The sequence below is a fragment of the Orbicella faveolata genome, unplaced genomic scaffold, assembly GCF_042242905.1.
Source record: "Orbicella faveolata isolate gen_17 unplaced genomic scaffold, um_ofav_v1 contig_34, whole genome shotgun sequence".
In the NCBI taxonomy this organism is placed as follows: domain Eukaryota; kingdom Metazoa; phylum Cnidaria; class Anthozoa; order Scleractinia; family Merulinidae; genus Orbicella; species Orbicella faveolata.
In genome coordinates this window covers 30,590,001-30,608,722 of record NW_028301563.1, presented here as the reverse complement: position 1 = coordinate 30,608,722, position 18,722 = coordinate 30,590,001, and the positions used below count along the sequence as shown (strand labels likewise).

The window sequence follows — 18,722 nt, the reverse complement described above, 5'->3', positions numbered from 1 at the left end:
CTATTGGCTTGATATGTGACCAAATTCTCGCAGTTAAACGTAAGAGAAATCTATGGAAATTATTAAGGAGTATTGACAATGTGTCATTCCCTTTCTTTAGAGCCCTTGTGATGACAGTCGCCATCTTCAAATCTGGCCCAGTCAGAAGTCTTGTAACAGGCTCCCATCGTTCCTAGTGATCGGGCCTCCTTTTGGAGGCCTGGACGTGCTCGTAACACTTCTCAACCTTCATCCGGATTTCTTGCTTGCAGTCACCTCAAACAACGGGACCCGGGGAACTAGCTTCTTCAGCAGTGATAACTACATGAAAGGCTTGGATTGGTGAGGAGATAGAAATTATAACCCTTTAGAGTAAAACCTTACGCAGTTAAATTAAACTGGACCGCGGTGCGTGAATTCACGGCCTTATGCGCCTACTGGTACAAAGACCGGTGATGATGACGATCATGATGAGTGACGATGACGACGCCGACGACGCCGACGTCGACGCCGACGCCGACGACGCCGACGACGACGACGACGAAGAAGAAACCAGGGCCGAGTTGTTCAAAGTCCGATTAAGCTAACCCAGGGTTAGCGAGAATTTTGATTTGAGTTTGGTAATTTTTCGGTGAGGTTTTCTGCGTATATTGTTTGTCCTTCAGTTGTGAGCTTAAGCAATCTCAAACCACACAAAACATAAGTAGTGAAAAACGTTTTTATACAAGAAAAATGACTGCTTCGGTTAACTCTTAAACCTGGGTTAGCGTTAACCGGCTTTCGAACAACCCGGCCCAGATCGGTTTAGAGACACGCTACGTGTTTTGCGGTCGCCTATATTTGCAATTAAGTTGGACTTGCTATGAATAAAAACGCTAACTTCGAGGTGTTTAGAAAAGTGATCAAGCACTGTGTTAAGTGTTTGATATATCTTCTCAATCGAAACTTAAACTAAGTAGACAACGGAGAAATAAAATCGTTAAAATGTTTGTTAATTAACATCATATATCCACTGTGACGTTCATGATTTCCTTTGTTTAAATTTGGTGAATTGGTCTCCAAACTAGGTACATGGAATTTTTTCCGCGCCCGACGAGAGTAGAGCAGATGTCTTATGAAGTGAGCGATGAATACTTCACTAACCGCGAGTCTCCGTACAGTGCGAGCAATCTCCTCAAGTCCGCGAAAATCCTGATAGTCCTTGAAGATCCTGTAAAAAGGGCTTTTTATCACTATCAGGTAGGTATCCTGTACATTGAGTGGTTATGGCTGCCGTAAATCAAACATCAAGATAAAGGACAATGGCATTTGGCAATCCCACAAAACGTGGGCTGAACCATCAGCGGCTGATGGCATGCGCGGGAAAACAGTAACCGATGATGAGCGCGGGAAAATTCCCATAACGTTGGCAAGCGCGGGGAAATTCCCATCACTTTAGCAAACGCGGGAAATTCGCGTGACGATGACAAGCACGTGACAGCACCTGACCGATGGCAAACTTTGCAATATCCTTGCAACTTTGGAAAGCGTGGAAAAATTCGCGTGGGCCAAATCATCTCTAAGGGCCTGATTACATGGCGAATTTCAGCCCGGGCTGAAATTTCAACCCGGCTAAGGGGGCTGAAATTTTGTTGCGATTACATGACGAATTTCAGCCCTGGCTGAAATATTAGCCTCGGTGCCAAATATGAAATTGTGTGCAAAAAGTCTCAGGAGAATCAAAATGGCGCCGAGAACACGAATCGTGAAAATGGGCGCATTGCTTCTCTTGTCGTTTGACCTTTTGCTGGCGCTCAATTTTTAACTTTTTGGAATAGTAGCACCCTACAATGATGATGGAACTGAACGAAACCTGTCTTTGGCTACATATCTCTCAGCCAGAAAGACGTACTAGCATAGAAAGAAAATATGTCCTCAAGCTTGCCAAGTTCATGGCTTGCCTGACAGCCTCGTGCTGTTTAACCTTGTCTCGATGTTCTTATATTCCATCTGAACTTTGAAATTAGAGAGATTCTCTATTTTATCGCCTTTATTCCACTGAAATCGCTTCTACTGCGTAGCGGCAGCCATCTAGTTTCCTGCTTTTCTGCCCGGGCTGAAATTCCGTTTCGATTACATGGGAATTTTTCCGATTTTTCAGCCCGTTTTCCCGGGCTAGGATTTTCAGCCCGGGCTGAATCCTTCTTCATGTAATCACCAATTTGATTTCATGAGAATTTGTTTCAGAAGCCGGGCAGAAATTTCAGCCCGGCTAACCAGGCTGAAATTTCAGCCCGGACTGAAATTCGCCATGTAATCAGGCTCTGACACAGCTCAAAACTTAAGTTTAAAACAGGAACTTACCTCTCCAGGAAATTGTCGAAAATAATTGCTTTATAGCACGGTTTTATGCGAGAATTTGACATTGAATAGACAACTGCTAACGCACCAGAGAGAGTCTAGATGTAATGTACTTTTTTTTTTTCTGTTGTAGTACCTAAAAACTCTTCAAGATTCACAGCTTCCTAGCTTTGACGATCTCGTCAAATCCAATGGTGATCCAAGCCTGTCCAACGTTAGGCGAACTATTCTGGAGGCTGGGCACTACTCTGAACACATCGCTCGGTGGATGAGACACTACAATGCCAAACAGGTTAGTCCTGTTTTGAAATCCGTCAGTGAGATGCGTGGTGTAAGAAGTTGTTGGTCTTGGCGTCTCTTCGGACTGTCTAGTATTTATTAAAGTAGGATTGTGCTCCAACATAAGCATCCTCTGAGACCCAGGGGCAGCTAGTCGGGACAACGCGATATTTTTGGGCGAAAGTTTACAAAATATCGCGTCGTCCCGAAAATATTGCTTCGGCCCCAAGGTCCCCCAGGTTGCAACATAAGCCCTTTTTCTTCAAATACCGTGGCAGTGCTGTTATTCTACAAAATTTCCAAGAACAGCTGTTACTCTTGAAGTATCGACAGTATCGCATGTCTCTTACGGGAAAATATTGTGAGCCGTAAAATAATTTAGTCTGCATAGCAATATGATTCGTTGCAAACGACAAAACGCGCCCCGAGTTTCCATGCGACAGAATCTTAATGTAATAAGAATATTAACTCTCCTTTCCAGTTACCATACGATTCTTGTAATACTACTTTGGGGATTTAGCGATACGTCAAGAAAATCTGTCTTGGTTTATTAAGTTTATTCTCGTTACCTGCCTCCTTGAAAATGCAAGAATATGGTAAGCAGAAATCAGAATTTGGTCATTCTTGGCGACAGTGAAAAGTTAACGTCACAAATTGTTCTTCCACAGATGTCCATTGTGAGCGTCGATGATTTGGTTTCCAGGCCCATCACGGTCATGAATACAATTCAAGAAGCTGTTCACGTAGAAACGCGCGTGGAGTACTCGCATCTTCTAAGGTATGTTAGAGCGTCCATTTCGCTATTCCTACTTGAGGTATCTTAGGTGAATGGACTTGTTTTTTTCGTTGATAGATTGAGACTACTGAAGTGCATTTACCTGTGCTTTTTTTCCTCAGTGTTCCCCAGGGTGGAAACACTCACTGAAGATATTAAAAGGGTACACCTTGTTCACTCAGTGTTTTTTTGTTTTTGTTTTTGTTTTTTGTTTTTTTTAACAGATACGATGAACAGAGCGGCCTTTATTGTCCTAAATCCTCCACTTACGTGACGGAATGCCTTGGATTTAAGGAATCTAGACCAGTTCATATGAGCCGGCAGACTGAACAGTACCTTCAGCGGTATTACTCTAGGCATAATCAGAATCTACTGCGCATGAACCAGAAGATCGAATTTCCTCTGCCCAAGTGGATTCACGGGTGAATAGAGAGATTGGGGGATCGCAGGAGCTTATGGAAGTGGCTTCTACTTCGCAAACAGTAATAAAATGCTGGTTTGATCGATATTTTATTACTATGGACAAGAGCACAAGAACACTCCGCTATCAGGGTGCATTACGATAAAAGCAATCTCGAAGATGTCTGAAATGCAGTCTGAAACACCTGGCGAATGTTGACGTCACTGGACACTTAGCTTTTACTTTGGCCTTCTCCATGGCCCCAGTCGAGCCAAACTCGATTTTGTGACAAAACAAAATAACGCTCTTTCATAATGGTTTGTTGTGTTCAGGTTGCAACTGCCCTGAAAACTAATGCAATCTAAGACAAATGTTTTGGAAAGACTTTTGCATCTGATGCGATTTTCCGTTTTCGTGGAATTCTTTTTTTTTCTACAAATCAGTGCATACATACCCATCAAAATGTCCATATTTCATCCCGTTTATATTTTATTATTTGCATTTTTGTATTTTTATTATTTACAACTTATGTTTTTGTTATTTACTGCCATACACACCCGGTGTCGCTGCTACTCAATTGATTCCATTCATTTTTGTTGGTTTTCCCGTTTGCTTGACCAATCAGAAACGGAGTTATTTTGAGTGTGGTCACGCGCCAGTTGCTAACTCTTTGATTGGTTGAAAACTCAGAGGAAATTAACAGAAAGATATGAAAAATAAACAACCGAATTTCTAAAGAAATATGAATAACTAAATAAAAAAACTTAAGAAGTTCCTCGTAAATGTATATATATTTTTGACCACGTGGAAAAAAGAGATAGTGGTTATCAAGTCGTAACGCTATGGCTTTCCTCTGTGAACAAGAAAAATATCGCGGTACAAAATGTTCCGTCTATTTTAAAGATCAATACAACGAAGGAGTATATATTGATTTTATATATGTAAAGTTTATACAAATGTTTAAAAGCTATATAAGAATATAAAGAGAAATAAAAAATATATTGTATCAACTCTGATAATGTGTAGAAAATTCTATGCTGCCATTTTCCACGATTTTCTGCGACAGCGTTTGTTTTTCTGAGGGAAATGAAATTCTGTGATAAAAAAAAAAAAAAACGTTAACTAGTACAGTCAGAGACTATCTTCGTTTCATTTGATCGATTATGCTCTTCTGAAACAGTATGGCATCTTCCCTTGTGTTAAAAATAACTTGATATGTAAATGTACGCATTTGCAAAGTGACACTTCAGGGCTTCTCTTTAATTTTGAAAATTAATAGCCCTTGAATTGACAATTTATTAACTACATCTCGTGTACAAAGTCTCGTAAAACCCGGTTATTTCAAAAAGAAGGGAAGTCTTTATTTGTAAAAGTAATTAGGCAAGACAATCGAATATTTTGTTCGAGAGAAGTCTTTTCCGACGAAAACCGCACCGCGAAAAAACCCGCAAACAAAAACATAAACCGCAGAGGTGAAATTAATTAGAAATAACCCTTTTCCCTGCATATTTCCGTTTAGTTCAGTTTTGAAAATAATCGTTTATAAGTTTTTCCGTTTCGAATCTGAAACAGGGAAACTGAAAATTGGATGGTTTTATAAACTTAATGACTTCCCCTGTTTAAAATACAGGCGCCAAAGTTGTTTTTTATGCGAAATAATGAATGAAAAGTTTAACTTCTCGTTGCCAACGTGTGTCTACGTGTCGTCTTTATTTAAAAGCTCAAACAAAATGTCATACAACTCTTAAAAGCCCCCTGCTGTTTTGTTTGGAGAAGATTTTGGACGAATGTAATATCGCCGAGAAAATGCGTCTTGTGTCAGCAGTCATCTTATTCAAATCGTAATGTTTAGGGAGGGGAGTGTGTGGAATGCACATTTTCGTTTGATTGTTTTGTGTCAGTTTTGAGAAATACCCAGCATTATGACAGTATTACAAATTTTGACTTAATCTTTGTCAATCACTAAAGGGCAGTGACAACTAGTCGATATATTTTACTAGTTGTATGGAAGCAATGACAATTTTGCCACTATACGCACCCCTGGGGATTTTTCGACGAGCTGTTGACGTCCGCACATGCGGTGTTTGCTTTCTGTAGTAGAATGTAGCTGGGCTGTTGTTGTGCGTTGGCACTGCGGATTCATGTGTTTCAACGATGAGGATTTGGAGATTTCGCAGTGGATCCAAACTACGAAAGTTCCTTATTGGATTGGTGTTGTTGACTGTAGTTTCATGTTGGATTTTAGTGTATCATGCTTCGAACGACTTGAAACCTGTGAAACGAATCCCTGTTTTCGCAGAGGAGAAATGCTATCAGCCGAGATTTGCAAGCAGTTCAGGATCGCGAGAATTTCAAGAATTAGGGCACAACGCAACGCGCAAATTGGAGAAAAGAATCCTAGTTGCAATTCGACAGACTTCGGTTACTTTCCGATCAGAAATAGCTCATGCGTTGGAGGCGAACCGTCTATCTCACCAATTCGTTTACCTCGAAGTTGGCGACAAAACATTCTTTCCAGAGTTGGCGCACGAAGGAATCGGACGTTTTTCTGCTGTTATATTTGAGAGTATCAAGTTCTACGTATCACTGGGGAAAACAAATAGACAACTTATTGACCAGTACTGCCGTCAATTTGCTATTGGAATTGTGTTAATGACAGAACAAGAAAACTACGGGCCTAATGTCCACACATTTGATGAATTACACTTAGGAATCAAGACGGGTTTAAGCGACCTCCAAAATGTCGAACTCAATCCTTCGGCATGCCTTTTAAGACTCACTAGAGCGGGTGGGATTATTGAAAAACCTCCCAAAGTAAAATGGAACACGTTTTTTCCTAATCACAGCACTTATGAAGCCGTCGAGTTCGCAATGCAAGAGATCACAACTACTTCATTGCGCACGAGTAAACAAAATCGAGCTTCAGACAAATTCGAAAACGCTGTGTTTGAAGAGAAGGTCACATCAACAAAACACATCATAGTTATAACTGACCAAGGACATCTCGATGGCATACGGCGTGTGTACTTTGGAGGTGGTCTGTCTTTTTGGCTGCACAAATTATTGTTTAATGACGCCCTGGCTTTTCTGTCAAGAGGACAATTTGCTCACTCACTCGAGCGACGAATTTTAGTCGATATTGATGACATATTCGTTGGCAAAACAGGCGCTCGTATGACGAAAGAAGATGTGCAGGTATGTTTTAATTTTGTCTTTAAGTTAATTATCGTTATATTTCCCACGTTTGCTTGTTTGCCCCGCAAAGGAAAAAAGATTTTAATTTTTTTATTTCCACAGCAATTTTCAATGAGCCTCGATACATCTTTTTAATTGACTGTTCTGTTATGTTAATTTAAGTGAGGGCATTATACCACACTGCTCAGTTCTCCACAGCAGTAAAAATACTCCTGAGCCTTTCCAGGTTGCATAGACAACAGTATTTTTTTAAATGAGTGAATTAGCTAGGAAAACGTCGCATTTGAATAATAGGCGTACTTTCAACAGTTTGTTTTGAAATAGTTTCTTCGATTTTGTGTATGGTATTATCCATGCATTATTTATTTAAAGTGCCTATAAAATAATATCGCCTTTCTCTGAAAATTTTCACAGATTAGAGTAGAGCCATGTATATGTTTAACACTCACTTGAAAGCAATTACAATATAATTACTTTTGCAAGTTGACCTAACCTCTTCAGTCGCTAAGGTTTAGGGTACTTTTGATATTTTTGCCTTTTAACATGTAGTGAGGTTTATGTCATATTTCCTTCAACCACCTACTGGCATGTTTCAGTAATAAAAACAGCATGTTTCTTTTATTCCTGTGTCTGCTTTCAAAAAAACAATGGATTAACCTCAAAATTACATAATTTCAAATCTTATGTATAATCATGCCAAGCTTCCATTTCCATGGCAATAGTCACTGGTCACGTTGTGGTGTGCTACATGTATTTACACATAAAAGCCCTGTCCAAATGAGAAATGTTTGGCAATCAAACGTGATCAAACATTGTTTGGTCACCAAACAAATTTTCCTATTTGGTTTCCCATTTTGTGTGGTCACCAAGTAATGTTTGATCGTGTTTGATCGCCAAAACACATTTCCCATTTGGGCCGGCTAGGACTTAAAAAAGAACAGTTTTATCATGGAGAAACTTTTATTCAATGTAGTATCTTTTGGATGAACTGGCTTCAAACCAGCAGAATTGTGTCACAGATCATATGCGACTGTGTCAAAACAGGGTGTTGTTTTACAGACTCTTTTTAAAGATGGTCTGAATCCCTTCAATAAGAACAAACAGCATTTGAGGTGTAACCGTTATTGTTCCTTCAGGCGTTGATCTCTGTACAAAAGAAAATCCGTGAGAGAGTACCAGGCTTTCACTTCAACCTTGGTTTCTCTGGAGGCCATTTCTTGGCAGGGAATGACAAAGAAGATGAGGGTGATCGAGACCTGGTCAAGAATGCTGACAAGTTCTGGTGGTTCAGTCACATGTGGCTTCATCAACAGCCGCATAACAGGAAGACTTTGGAATTGATGGTGGACGATCTCAAGAAGAACTTAGACTTTGCAAAGGTGTGGATTAAAAAAGCTTATAATCCCTCTTAGTTGCTACAAATGTATACATGTAGCTTAATGCCCTAGGATTCCAGGAGTCTTTCGAAAAATCAGTGGACTAAATATCTTACTTTCCCAGACAAATTGTTGGATTGTCTTGGACATAAAGGGGAAATGCTTTAATTTCCTAGTCTCAGACATATTTTGGCCAAGTTTTGAGTTTTTAGTATGGTGGTCCGGTGGTTAGTACAATGGACTCCACATTGATCAGTCCCTAGCTGGGGTCATTACGTACTGTTCTTGAGTGAGACACTTTAATCTCATACATGTAGTACCTTTCTCCACCCAGGTGTACATGTATGTACATATGTATAAACGGGTGCTGACAATGGGTGATTCCAGGAAATATCCATACCTATACCAGGGATGACTTTTTGGAATTCCGACGGCAAGGGAGATTCTTTGAACTGGAAATCGAAAGGCATGGGGGGGGGGGGGGGGGGGCTACTAACAATTGGAATTCCAAGGGTATTGGGGGATTTTCTGGAGGGAACAGACAAGAGTGTGAAAGTCTAAATGAACTGACCACACTGCTGACTACCGCAGAAAGCAAGATAAAAGACAAGCATCGATCGATCATGCATGTGTTCACGTTCACTTACAGAAGACAAGCAATAAAATCTGGGTTGTACCTTGGGCTCCAGAGGCCTTAAAGTTAATGAATATCTTATCAGAAAATTGTTCGCAATGAACACTGACCTGCCTTGTTTGTTTACTATGCACCAATGATACATATTCAAAAAGAAACTACTTTAATTAAAGGACCCTAGTCAGCCTCCGCCATTTTTGATGGCATCAAAATTATTGATACCATGGAATAGCCCTTGACTCACTTGTATTTTTCTTGGTATACACTCAAGCCTTCTTAATTTTGTCATACAATCAATACAGTGCATGATGGGAAGGTTGTATGCAATACCATCAAGTACATGTATACAACAGTATTCTTGTATTCTGAATGGCTGTATGACTGCTTATGGAATGGTGTAAATTTCATTTATACTAAACATGTGCTTCATCTTCTTACATTATATCTAGGAACATAACATTCCAGTAAATACTAGTTATGCCGTTGCTCCTCACCACTCTGGGGTTTACCCACCTCACGACATTCTCTATGAGGCCTGGAAGAAAGTTTACAACTTGAGAGTGACGTCAACAGAGGAGTACCCTCATTTGTACCCTGCCAGGTTTCGTAGAGGCTTTGTGTACAAGAATATCAAGGTACAGTGTATGAACAGTATCAAACTTTTTTCCTTAATTTATTGAACTGTGTAGAGTGGTTTTCAATTGTCAATCACAAAAGACACAGACAATTCAATGGACCATCGAAACTCAAAGTAAATACATGCTTTGTGAAGCGCTAGAAGATGTGTGCCAGCAAGTCATGATTGGTTTTGGTTTTACTTCTGATTGGTTAAAAAAGTGGCACCACTTTTTTTTTAAGCGAGTTGTGTAGCATAGTAATGGAAAAGCAGTTACTTTTCAACACCCAAGTGAAAATCACTTGAAATGCCAGGGTCTGTGTATTTGAACACATCAAGTACCCAAGTGTTAAGCCCAGGGTGCTAGGCCCATCGTCAACATGTGCAAGAGGTACAAAGACATTTTACTATACAATATTATTTGCATGGATTTTAATGTGATTCTTTCAATTTTCCGTTTTAGGTTCTTCCTCGTCAAACATGTGGTCTTTATACTCACACTCTGTACCTCAAAGAGTATCCTAAAGGAGAGAAGTGGTTACAAGACACCATCCACGGGGGTCAGCTTTTCCAAGTTGTTGTTGACAATCCTGTAAGTTAAAATTTGTACATTGTTCATAAAGTACTACAAAAACTAGTCTTTCCAAAAGTTAAAACCCTGTCTTTCACTGAAGCCACCTTAAAAGTTGGTTCCATATAATTGAACACCTCTTGAAATAAGCAAAGAAACATTCTTTAGTTATATTTTGTGAGAAACAGTGCCCTACTAAATATAGTTAGCACATAGGTTTGAGCCCTGGCTGGGACATTATGTTGTGTTCTTGGGCAACATATTTTACTCCCACTGTGCTTCTCCCCACCCGGGTGTACTGATGAGTACGAGAGTGTATAACATTGGACGCAGCCCTGTGATGGACTAGCATTCCATTCAGGGGGGAGTAGATATGCTCCTAGTCACTTAATTCTACAGAAACTGAAATAAGCCTTGGCTTTATTGTCTCTTGACCACACCCAGCCTTACCCAGACCTTTGGAGTATTTTGGTTATGGTGCTGTTTGACCAACCCATGTGGGGCATCCTTGTCAACTTTCCAGGGCTATCCAGTAGTCTTTCAAATACAGGGCAAATCTTGTGGTCTTCTGTAGGGACCACCTAAAGGAAATGCCTAATGTATAAATTTTCACATTTAGTTTGGCCAATTTAAGGGAATGTTTGGAGATAGTTGACTTTTGAATCAGCAGAACTTAATTGAGAAGAGAAAATCAAACAATCTCTTAGATTTTTCACTATGTTGGCATCTCTGGTAGGCTAATACTCCAGGTAGCTTTATGCTACAGAAATTGGTGTTTACTGTTGGCATGATAAGCCATCATTGTTTATAGTCACTGACTTTAATCTTGTGTATTTTACCTTGTTTACAGATCTCCATCTTTATGACACACCTCTCAAACTATGGTTCTGATCGCTTAGCGTTACTTGTGTTTGACAGCTTGATCAAGTACCTTCAGTGCTGGACCAATCTGAAATTGAGCACTGAGCACCCTACAGCCCTCGCTGAGAGATACTTTGCAATGTTCCCAGGCGACATAGAACCGGTTTGGCAGGTATTGTCTTCATGTATGTTTTTGATAGCCATACACATATTTTGCCTTGACATACTACAGGGCAGGAAAAAAACCAGGTCTGATTGCCTAGGGCAAGTAAATTTTGCTCTTGGGTAAGTGAACACGGAGGTTTGGTGGTCCAGTGGGCAAGTGAAATTAGCCTCAGTAGTCTTGTTGGTGTTAATTTCCAATCAAAAACAATTTCAAAACTTAAGACTGTAAAATGAGCAAAACATTGAGTTGAAAGCATGGATTAATTTAAGATCCAAGCATACAGTACCTTACTCACATTCGTCCTCTGATATAGTCTGTCACTGATAAGGCATGAACATTGTTCACCCATTGGGCAAGTAATATTTTAATGGGGACAACTGAAAACTGAAATGTACTGGCCCACTGGGTAACTGGATTTCAAAATTTATTTCTGCCCAGTTCTAGTGTCCCAGTGTTATGTAGTTACCTGGGTTGTTCTCATGGAGTACTGCCGCTCTCAGGTTATAGTGAGTCTGGCCATGGAAACCAACTGCATTAATTAGTGGCTAGTACAACTGTAGATAGGTAAAATTTAAGGTAATTTCTGAATACAAGTGAAATGGCCCATAAGGCCAGAGCTTAACCCAGCTTCTGTTGCATTGAGCAACTAGGAATATTTTTACTCACTCCTGGATGGGATCCTAGTCCATCGTAGGGTTATCCCGAGCATTAAATTTACCAAGGTGTACCCATTTGTACACCTTGGTAGAGAGAGGTATTTTGATAGTAAAGTGTCCTGCCAAAGAACAAAACAGGCCAGGCCAGGACTCCAACCCCAACTGCTCAATCCAGAGTCAAGCTCACTAACCATGAGATCACCATTCCTCTTTAGTGGGTAGTGTATTTTATAGCTACATGTATATCCAAAATCTATATTCTATAGCTTCAATCCGGATCTGGAATCTGTTTTTATTTTTTGACAGAATCCTTGTTTGGATCCACGACACAAGGAAATCTGGTCATTGGGAAAGAACTGCAATAAGCTGCCATCATTTCTTGTAGTTGGTCCTCAAAAGACAGGTACAACGGCTTTGTACACATTCTTGAAGATGCATCCAGATATCATGAGCAATGAACAGAGTGTTAGCACCTATGAAGAGGTCCAGTTCTTCAATGGGCACAATTACATCAGGGGTTTGGACTGGTGAGTGCTCAGATGTTTCTAATCTTAGCTGTTAGAGGGAAATAGTTATGAAACCTGGCAAAGTTCTTTGTTGTATGTTTTTGTTCACTTTTTTGGCCTTGACTGTGCACAAAACACAATAGTTGTTTACTTTGTAGACTGAGGAACTAACCTAAACATTTTGGGTACTTAATTTATGCATGGTGCATGAGCGCAAAAAGATTGTGCACAGTCATGGACCTTCCAGCATAAATCTAGCTATCTTTGTTGGCTCCTTTTGGTGTTTGTCAGGCATCATAACCATTCCCTTCTGTAACTATGTTCTAAAGTAGTTTTGTTATTATGACACGTCAAATTGCAAGTGCTGCTTAAAAGACAAGTTAGTGAGAGAGAACCTGTTTGCAACCTCTTCACAGCAACAGAAGGAAAATTCTTTTTATCAATCTGCACTCCAACAGGGGTTTCATTTAGGGCCAGGCACTGGGCAAATTGACCAGCTGTCAGGATGATTTTGCCCACCTGGCTTTATCATCTAGAGGAACGTTTTTCTTATAAAGGAGTTCCCCAATCAGTTAAAAATGGTTTTACCGGTCTGTGAAAACCAATTGCCCTCTTGCTGAAAACATTAATGAAACCCCTGCCCCCTTAGTTACTAGAAGATAGTTATTATATCTCTGTACCACCAAATTCCAAATTCTCAAAATGAACATTAACGACATTGTATAGTTTCAGTAAAGAGAAGTGATATTTTTGTCATGACTCCTTGTGTTAGGTACATGGATTTCTTTCCTGATGTGAGTAACTACAGCGACATGGTCTTGTTTGAGAAGAGTGCTAACTACTTTGACGCCAGAAAGACGCCGATGAGAGCTCATGCTCTGCTGCCAGAAGCCAAAATCATCACAATCTTGTTAAAGCCGATGAAGAGAGCGTATTCGTGGTATCAGGTACATGGTACAAGTTGATAGCTTTGTGACTCATTTTCAATGCCCTTTCTTTACTGCTTGGGGTGGGGGGGTTCACCTGATCAGAAGAAGATTTGTGTCAATCATATTTTTTTCCTTTCTTTTGAGTCACACCCATGGTACTTTTGTTTAGTGTTTGTTATTAAGTTTCACAATGTAGCCCTTAATTTTAAGTCTGTGGATGAAACCCTAGTGTGTGACTATTCAAATGAAAACTATTGAGCAGTACTTTCATTTGGTATTGTTTATCGTTCAGGCAGGGTGGTTCAGTAAAACCTTTTGAGCAGTTTTGCCGCACATTTATATAATGGTGGAGCTCCTGCCAAGCGGAGCACCTTTCTCATATAGGGAAGAAAAGCAAACCCCTGCATAGATTTTCTCATGGTTATCATGGCTAGCGATATTGCTCTTAGCTGTGTATGCATGACGACTAAGGTGGCGGAGTCGCCCAAGATGGCTGTCATACTCCAGTTAATAGGTTGACAGAGACCTGCAGCCTTGGTTTCTAGTGTACAGTGTACTTCTTTGATATTGGACATCCATGTTATGGTCAATTAACACCTGTTGAAACATGAAATATGCTGACCAGTATCACGTGACCATATCATGGGCTCAAGTTGAGAGCTCATTGAGATCACATGTTTTTTTAAAGTTGACCACTGAGCAAGTGGTGGTTTTTGATTGGATTGCAGGCTCATGTCAGGTTAACTTGTAGTAATCAAGGCCAGGTTGTTCAGAAGCCAGTTAACCGTAACCCAGGTTTAAAAGTTATCCAAAGTATAAATTTTTCTGTTATACAAATGTTTTTCAGTGCTTTTTTTGCAGTTTGAGATTGTTCAAACACAAAACAGAAGGCCAAACAGTATAAACAGAAAACCTTACTGTAATGTTGCAAAACTCAAATCAAAATTCTCACTTATCCTGGGATAGCTTCATGAGGCTTTGAACAACCCAGCCCAGGAGTTCGGCTTTGTGCCTTGGCTAAATGTACATGTACATGTATATATTACATTGTGTCTTTCACATAGCATATGAAGAGTCATGGTGTTCCTGCTGCCCTGAACCCATTCTACAAAGTTTTGACAAGTGCCAACTCCCCAGAAGATAAAGATATTAAAGGCCTTGGCCAGCGATGTTTGTTACCTGGATTATATGCACAACATTTGGAGAGATGGTTGATGTATTACCCTTCCTCCAAGGTTTGTAAAATGTGTGCAATGATGTTCATTAAAAATAATATGGCACTAGACACTTAGTCAGGAGTTGCCTTAAAAGTGGATCATTTTCAGTCCTAGTTTCACATTTTTAGATTCTTATTCTTGACGGTGAGAAGCTGAGGACAGATCCCGCTGCAGTGATGCTGGAGGTGCAGAAATTCCTTGGTGTCAATGTTTATGACTATAACAAGAGATTAAGGTGAACTGTCAACTGTGCAATGTAAAGGCGTGGTAAATGGTAAATACAAGACTTTGGGAGAAGGCAAGAGTAGTGTTTTTCTTTGCAAGCCCAAGACATTGTGACTTTTTAAATTGTAAAACCCAGCTAGATTTCAAATCCTTTTATAAAACGAGAATTCCTTTTAAAAAACGAGATTCTGAGACCCGTGAAATTAAGCAAAAATTTTGCAAGACCCATGGTTTTTGAAAGACTATTCACCTCTTGATTTGGAAATTTAAGGTTTGGCCTATGTAATGTTGAAAATTCAAATTTTGCTATTCATGATTTGGCTTGCCAAATATTGGAAATTTAAGATTTGGGCTGCCAAATATTGAAAGTGCAAGTTTTGAAAACTCAAGATTTGGCCTGCTAAATATTGAATATTCAGGGTTTGGAAATTCAAGATTTGTAAATTCAAGATTTAGCCAACCAAAATTTTGAAATATTCAATTTCAAATTTTGAAATTCAATTTCTGGCTTGCCAAATATTGAAAATTCAAGATGTGGAAATTCAAGATATTTGAATTCAAGATTTGGCCTGACAAAATTAATATTGAAAGTTCAAGATTTAGAGGTGATGAATGCAAGACTTTGCGAGAAGGCAAGACTTCTTTGCTGATATTTACCAATTTGGGTACAGTAAATTACAATATACCTAACACTGGTGATAAAGGAAGACGTGAAAACATGGAGATGTATTCTACTGAGAAGAGAAGTGTTTCCAAGTAATAATCTATTAGGCCTTCAATGCCCGCAAAGAAACAGGTAATGTTGAGGTGCAGATTGTCCTTCATGCTTGTCTTTCTTCCTCTTCAGATTTGACAAGCGCAAAGGATTTTATTGTCAAGTCACATCTCAAGGTGGTACCCAGTGCCTTGGCAAGGGCAAAGGGCGGCATTACACACCCATGGATAAAAAGTCTCAAAAATTCTTGGAAGACTACTACAAGGAACCAAACAAAAATCTTGTGGATTTACTGCAACAGTTAAATAAGCCTTTACCAGACTGGCTTAAGCTGAGTAGATGATCAATGTAGGAAATTAATATGAAAGACATGTGTTGTGTCATGTAAGCAGAAAATGCAAAAATTAATTCAAGATATAACATTTCAATGTTTTCTGACCTATTTTTCAAGTCAAGAGAAGTGTAAAAGCAAAACCAAACTCTAAACTGAATTCTTCAAACAAGGAATTTTAATACATAATTTTATTTATAACATGATTATCTGCATGTATCGACCACCCAAATTCCCTTAGACCAAAAATATGCAATTTCAGTGTCAAATATTATATCATTTAACAGTGTTCAGAGTCCGGTTGAATGTCACTGAAATATCTGCTAATGTCTTGGACATTTCACAATTTATCTTTCTTGCTTTGCTCTTGCCCAGGGGGGAGGGGACTCCCCTATAACAGGGACGGGGGCGTTCATGAGTCAGAAATTTTGAAAAGACCCCCTAAGAGGTATCAAGACTCTGTTTTGTGGGCGTGGCTTGAAATGTTTTTCACCCCTAAGAGGTACCAATTCTAAAACAACATATTACCTGTCATTTTTGTGGCTCAATACTGTAAAAGGTACTGCAAAAGCTCCAGTTGTGGACCTTTTGAGGCTGAATACCCCAAGAGGTACCAAAACTACTTTTTTTACCTCTAAAATGTACGACAAGCACCCCATCCTTTTTATGTGTAAGTCTCCCCTGGGCTCTTGCTCTGGACTTGAATGTAAAGTTGTAAAGTTGGCATTCGAATATTTTCTTGCTTTAATTTTTGTATTATCTTTACACTTTAATGAATATTATAATGATTAGGTTTACAATATATTACAGACAACGATTTTCTATTGTATAGGGTTTTTGTCCAAGGAAAATAGTGTATAGAGTTCAATAATAATTGTATTGTATATTATATTAAACTTATTGTAATTCTATTATATATGCATGCATATGAATATTGTTAGATATCTTATCACGTTTAGACAATTGTTCATCTTACTCCGATAATGAAAGGTTTCTTACACTGACAACGTGTTCCTGACTTCAAAAACAATGTTTTATTTTTGTTTCATTCCCTTTTTCAAGACATCTTACAGGCAAGTTATTTTTTAAAATTTATTTATTGCATGACCCATGTATTGCATGAACAATTATTACAGAGAGTACCTCTATATTTGAGAAGTTTAATGTTTTGTGACAATTATTATGGTAACTATTTTACAGCATTTCATTGTTAATCTACAGCGGGCTAATGGGAAAAAGATGAGCCAATTACATGGAAAACTGACGAGTAAAATAAAACCGTTTTATTATAAGACTGAAAAAAGTACTTCATTGTGATTTGCTGGGAGCAGGCCAATTTATTGTTAATTCTTAATTTGCACTGCAGTCCAAATTAATGTGCATGTGTTCACAATGTTCTCTTTCATATAATAAATGAGTAATCTTATGAAAGCTTGAGCAATTAAGGATTTGAAAATTTCTTTCAAATATCACTTGTAGTGTAATTCTTTAATTGCACTCGCATTCATATGATTACCTATACATGCAAAAATTAATAAATTTAAGTTGCTTAATATCATGTTGGTTCTAAACAAATATACTTACCCATTCCAAAGACTTAACGAAATAAAAGATGGCAATTCATAACAAAACGAGGTAAAATTCGTCATTGTTCCAGTTTCATGTTAGTAACATGGGGTGGCCTCCTCATGTCTACACCGTGTTGTCTGTTGTAGGCACAAGTTGTGCAAGTTTCTCCTGGAGTTCTTTTCTGAGCTCTTAAATCACCTTCCCCTTTTCACAGTGACATCACAGAAACAAGGAATCTCTATTCCTCCACCTTAAGCTCCTTGCACCCACACACCCTTAGGCGCACCCCTGCTTTGACCGAACTACCGCATGTGAGAATTCCGCCGATTTTTCATTTTTTTTTTTTTTTTTTTTTTTTTTTTTGAAGCTGAAACGTTTCCGTTATTACCTACATTCCTGTTGAAAATGACATGAAGAGTTTTAAATTTTAATTATGCAAAGAAAAGTTCATTTTCCTGTTCACTTAACTATTGATTGGAGAAATAAATATACCGATGTATAAACCTTGGTCTCTTTATTTTTAGCGGTTAGGTGATACTTTCGGGCGTTGCTCGAGCTGTTACTTTCGGGATTTACTAGAGGCATACTATCGGAAGTTTTCGGTAGCTAGGTGACTTGAAGTACTGTCAGAAAGGGCTGCTGTTATTTAGTAAATAAACCCCTTCTGGCGCCTGGTATGTCGGTTGATAATGTTCGCGGCTGAGATATTGTCCGAAAAATGAATATTTGGCCGCGAAGCGAAGCTTCGAGGGCAAATGTGAAATTTTGAGGACAATCTCTCAGCCAAGGACATTATCAGCCAACATACCAGCGAGCCAGAAAGGGGTTTATTTATTTTATAACCCTCTCATGAATTTTCTGCATATTTCGTTGACTTTTTTTTGTACTTATCGGAACAGCATTGGTGACCAGGTTTTTTTTAATGTCTTTATCAGCGGATTCCAAGAAGAGTTTGTTTTTCGAATTCTTCCATGAAAAATGATAAAGATGAACGGTGAAATGCTAGAGTTGGATTTATTCTTTTTAGCTTTGTTTCTTTTCGACAAAAACAGTCGCAGGGCAATTATCTACGCAGGCGGAGGTTATTGCGTGATAACTGCCTAGTAATTTTGCGTCACGTGACGTAAACTAGCCAATAGAATTGCGCGAAAATTAAGCGCGGGTTATAAGATAATTTGTTAGAGTCTTCTTATTACATCTAAGCGAACTATTTTTATAGCATGTGTGTCAAACATCTAATAACTATGTGCTATTAATAAAAGTTGTTGAGAACAGTTGTATTGTGATTTTATTATAAATATAGTTTTGAACATTACCTTACACATTACGTACACTTTCCTGATACAGATACCAGATATTTAACCTGGTCTAGAGGTCAACAA

General features: G+C 38.9%; 2 protein-coding genes across 3 annotated transcripts in view; both read left to right on the top strand.

Moving 5' to 3' along the window:
* The window catches only part of LOC110048893 (N-heparan sulfate sulfotransferase 4-like), a 30,731-nt gene extending 25,939 nt beyond the window's left edge, over positions 1-4,792 (top strand). Inside the window, exons 7-11 of the mRNA XM_020754653.2 lie at positions 101-321; positions 1,047-1,218; positions 2,453-2,611; positions 3,267-3,376; positions 3,598-4,792. Of these exons, the coding sequence (XP_020610312.2) occupies positions 101-321; positions 1,047-1,218; positions 2,453-2,611; positions 3,267-3,376; positions 3,598-3,799 (864 nt within the window). The 3' untranslated portion in view covers positions 3,800-4,792. The remainder of the gene's footprint in view (positions 1-100; positions 322-1,046; positions 1,219-2,452; positions 2,612-3,266; positions 3,377-3,597) is intronic.
* A 1,031-nt stretch (positions 4,793-5,823) lies between these two features.
* On the top strand, positions 5,824-17,402 carry LOC110048884 (bifunctional heparan sulfate N-deacetylase/N-sulfotransferase-like). Of its 2 annotated transcripts, XM_020754639.2 has the most exons (10): positions 5,826-6,968; positions 8,105-8,347; positions 9,428-9,613; positions 10,058-10,186; positions 11,016-11,198; positions 12,155-12,375; positions 13,127-13,301; positions 14,348-14,518; positions 14,629-14,735; positions 15,573-17,402. In XM_020754639.2, the coding sequence occupies exons 1-10, from the start codon at positions 5,928-5,930 to the stop codon at positions 15,781-15,783; spliced, it is 2,667 nt and encodes an 888-aa protein (XP_020610298.2). In that variant the 5' UTR covers positions 5,826-5,927; the 3' UTR covers positions 15,784-17,402. The 2 variants fall into 2 exon arrangements, with proteins under 2 accessions (XP_089127299.1, XP_020610298.2); XM_089271173.1 differs by lacking the exon at positions 14,629-14,735 and having other exon boundaries at positions 5,824-6,968; positions 15,573-15,719.
* The last annotated feature ends 1,320 nt before the right edge of the window (positions 17,403-18,722 follow it).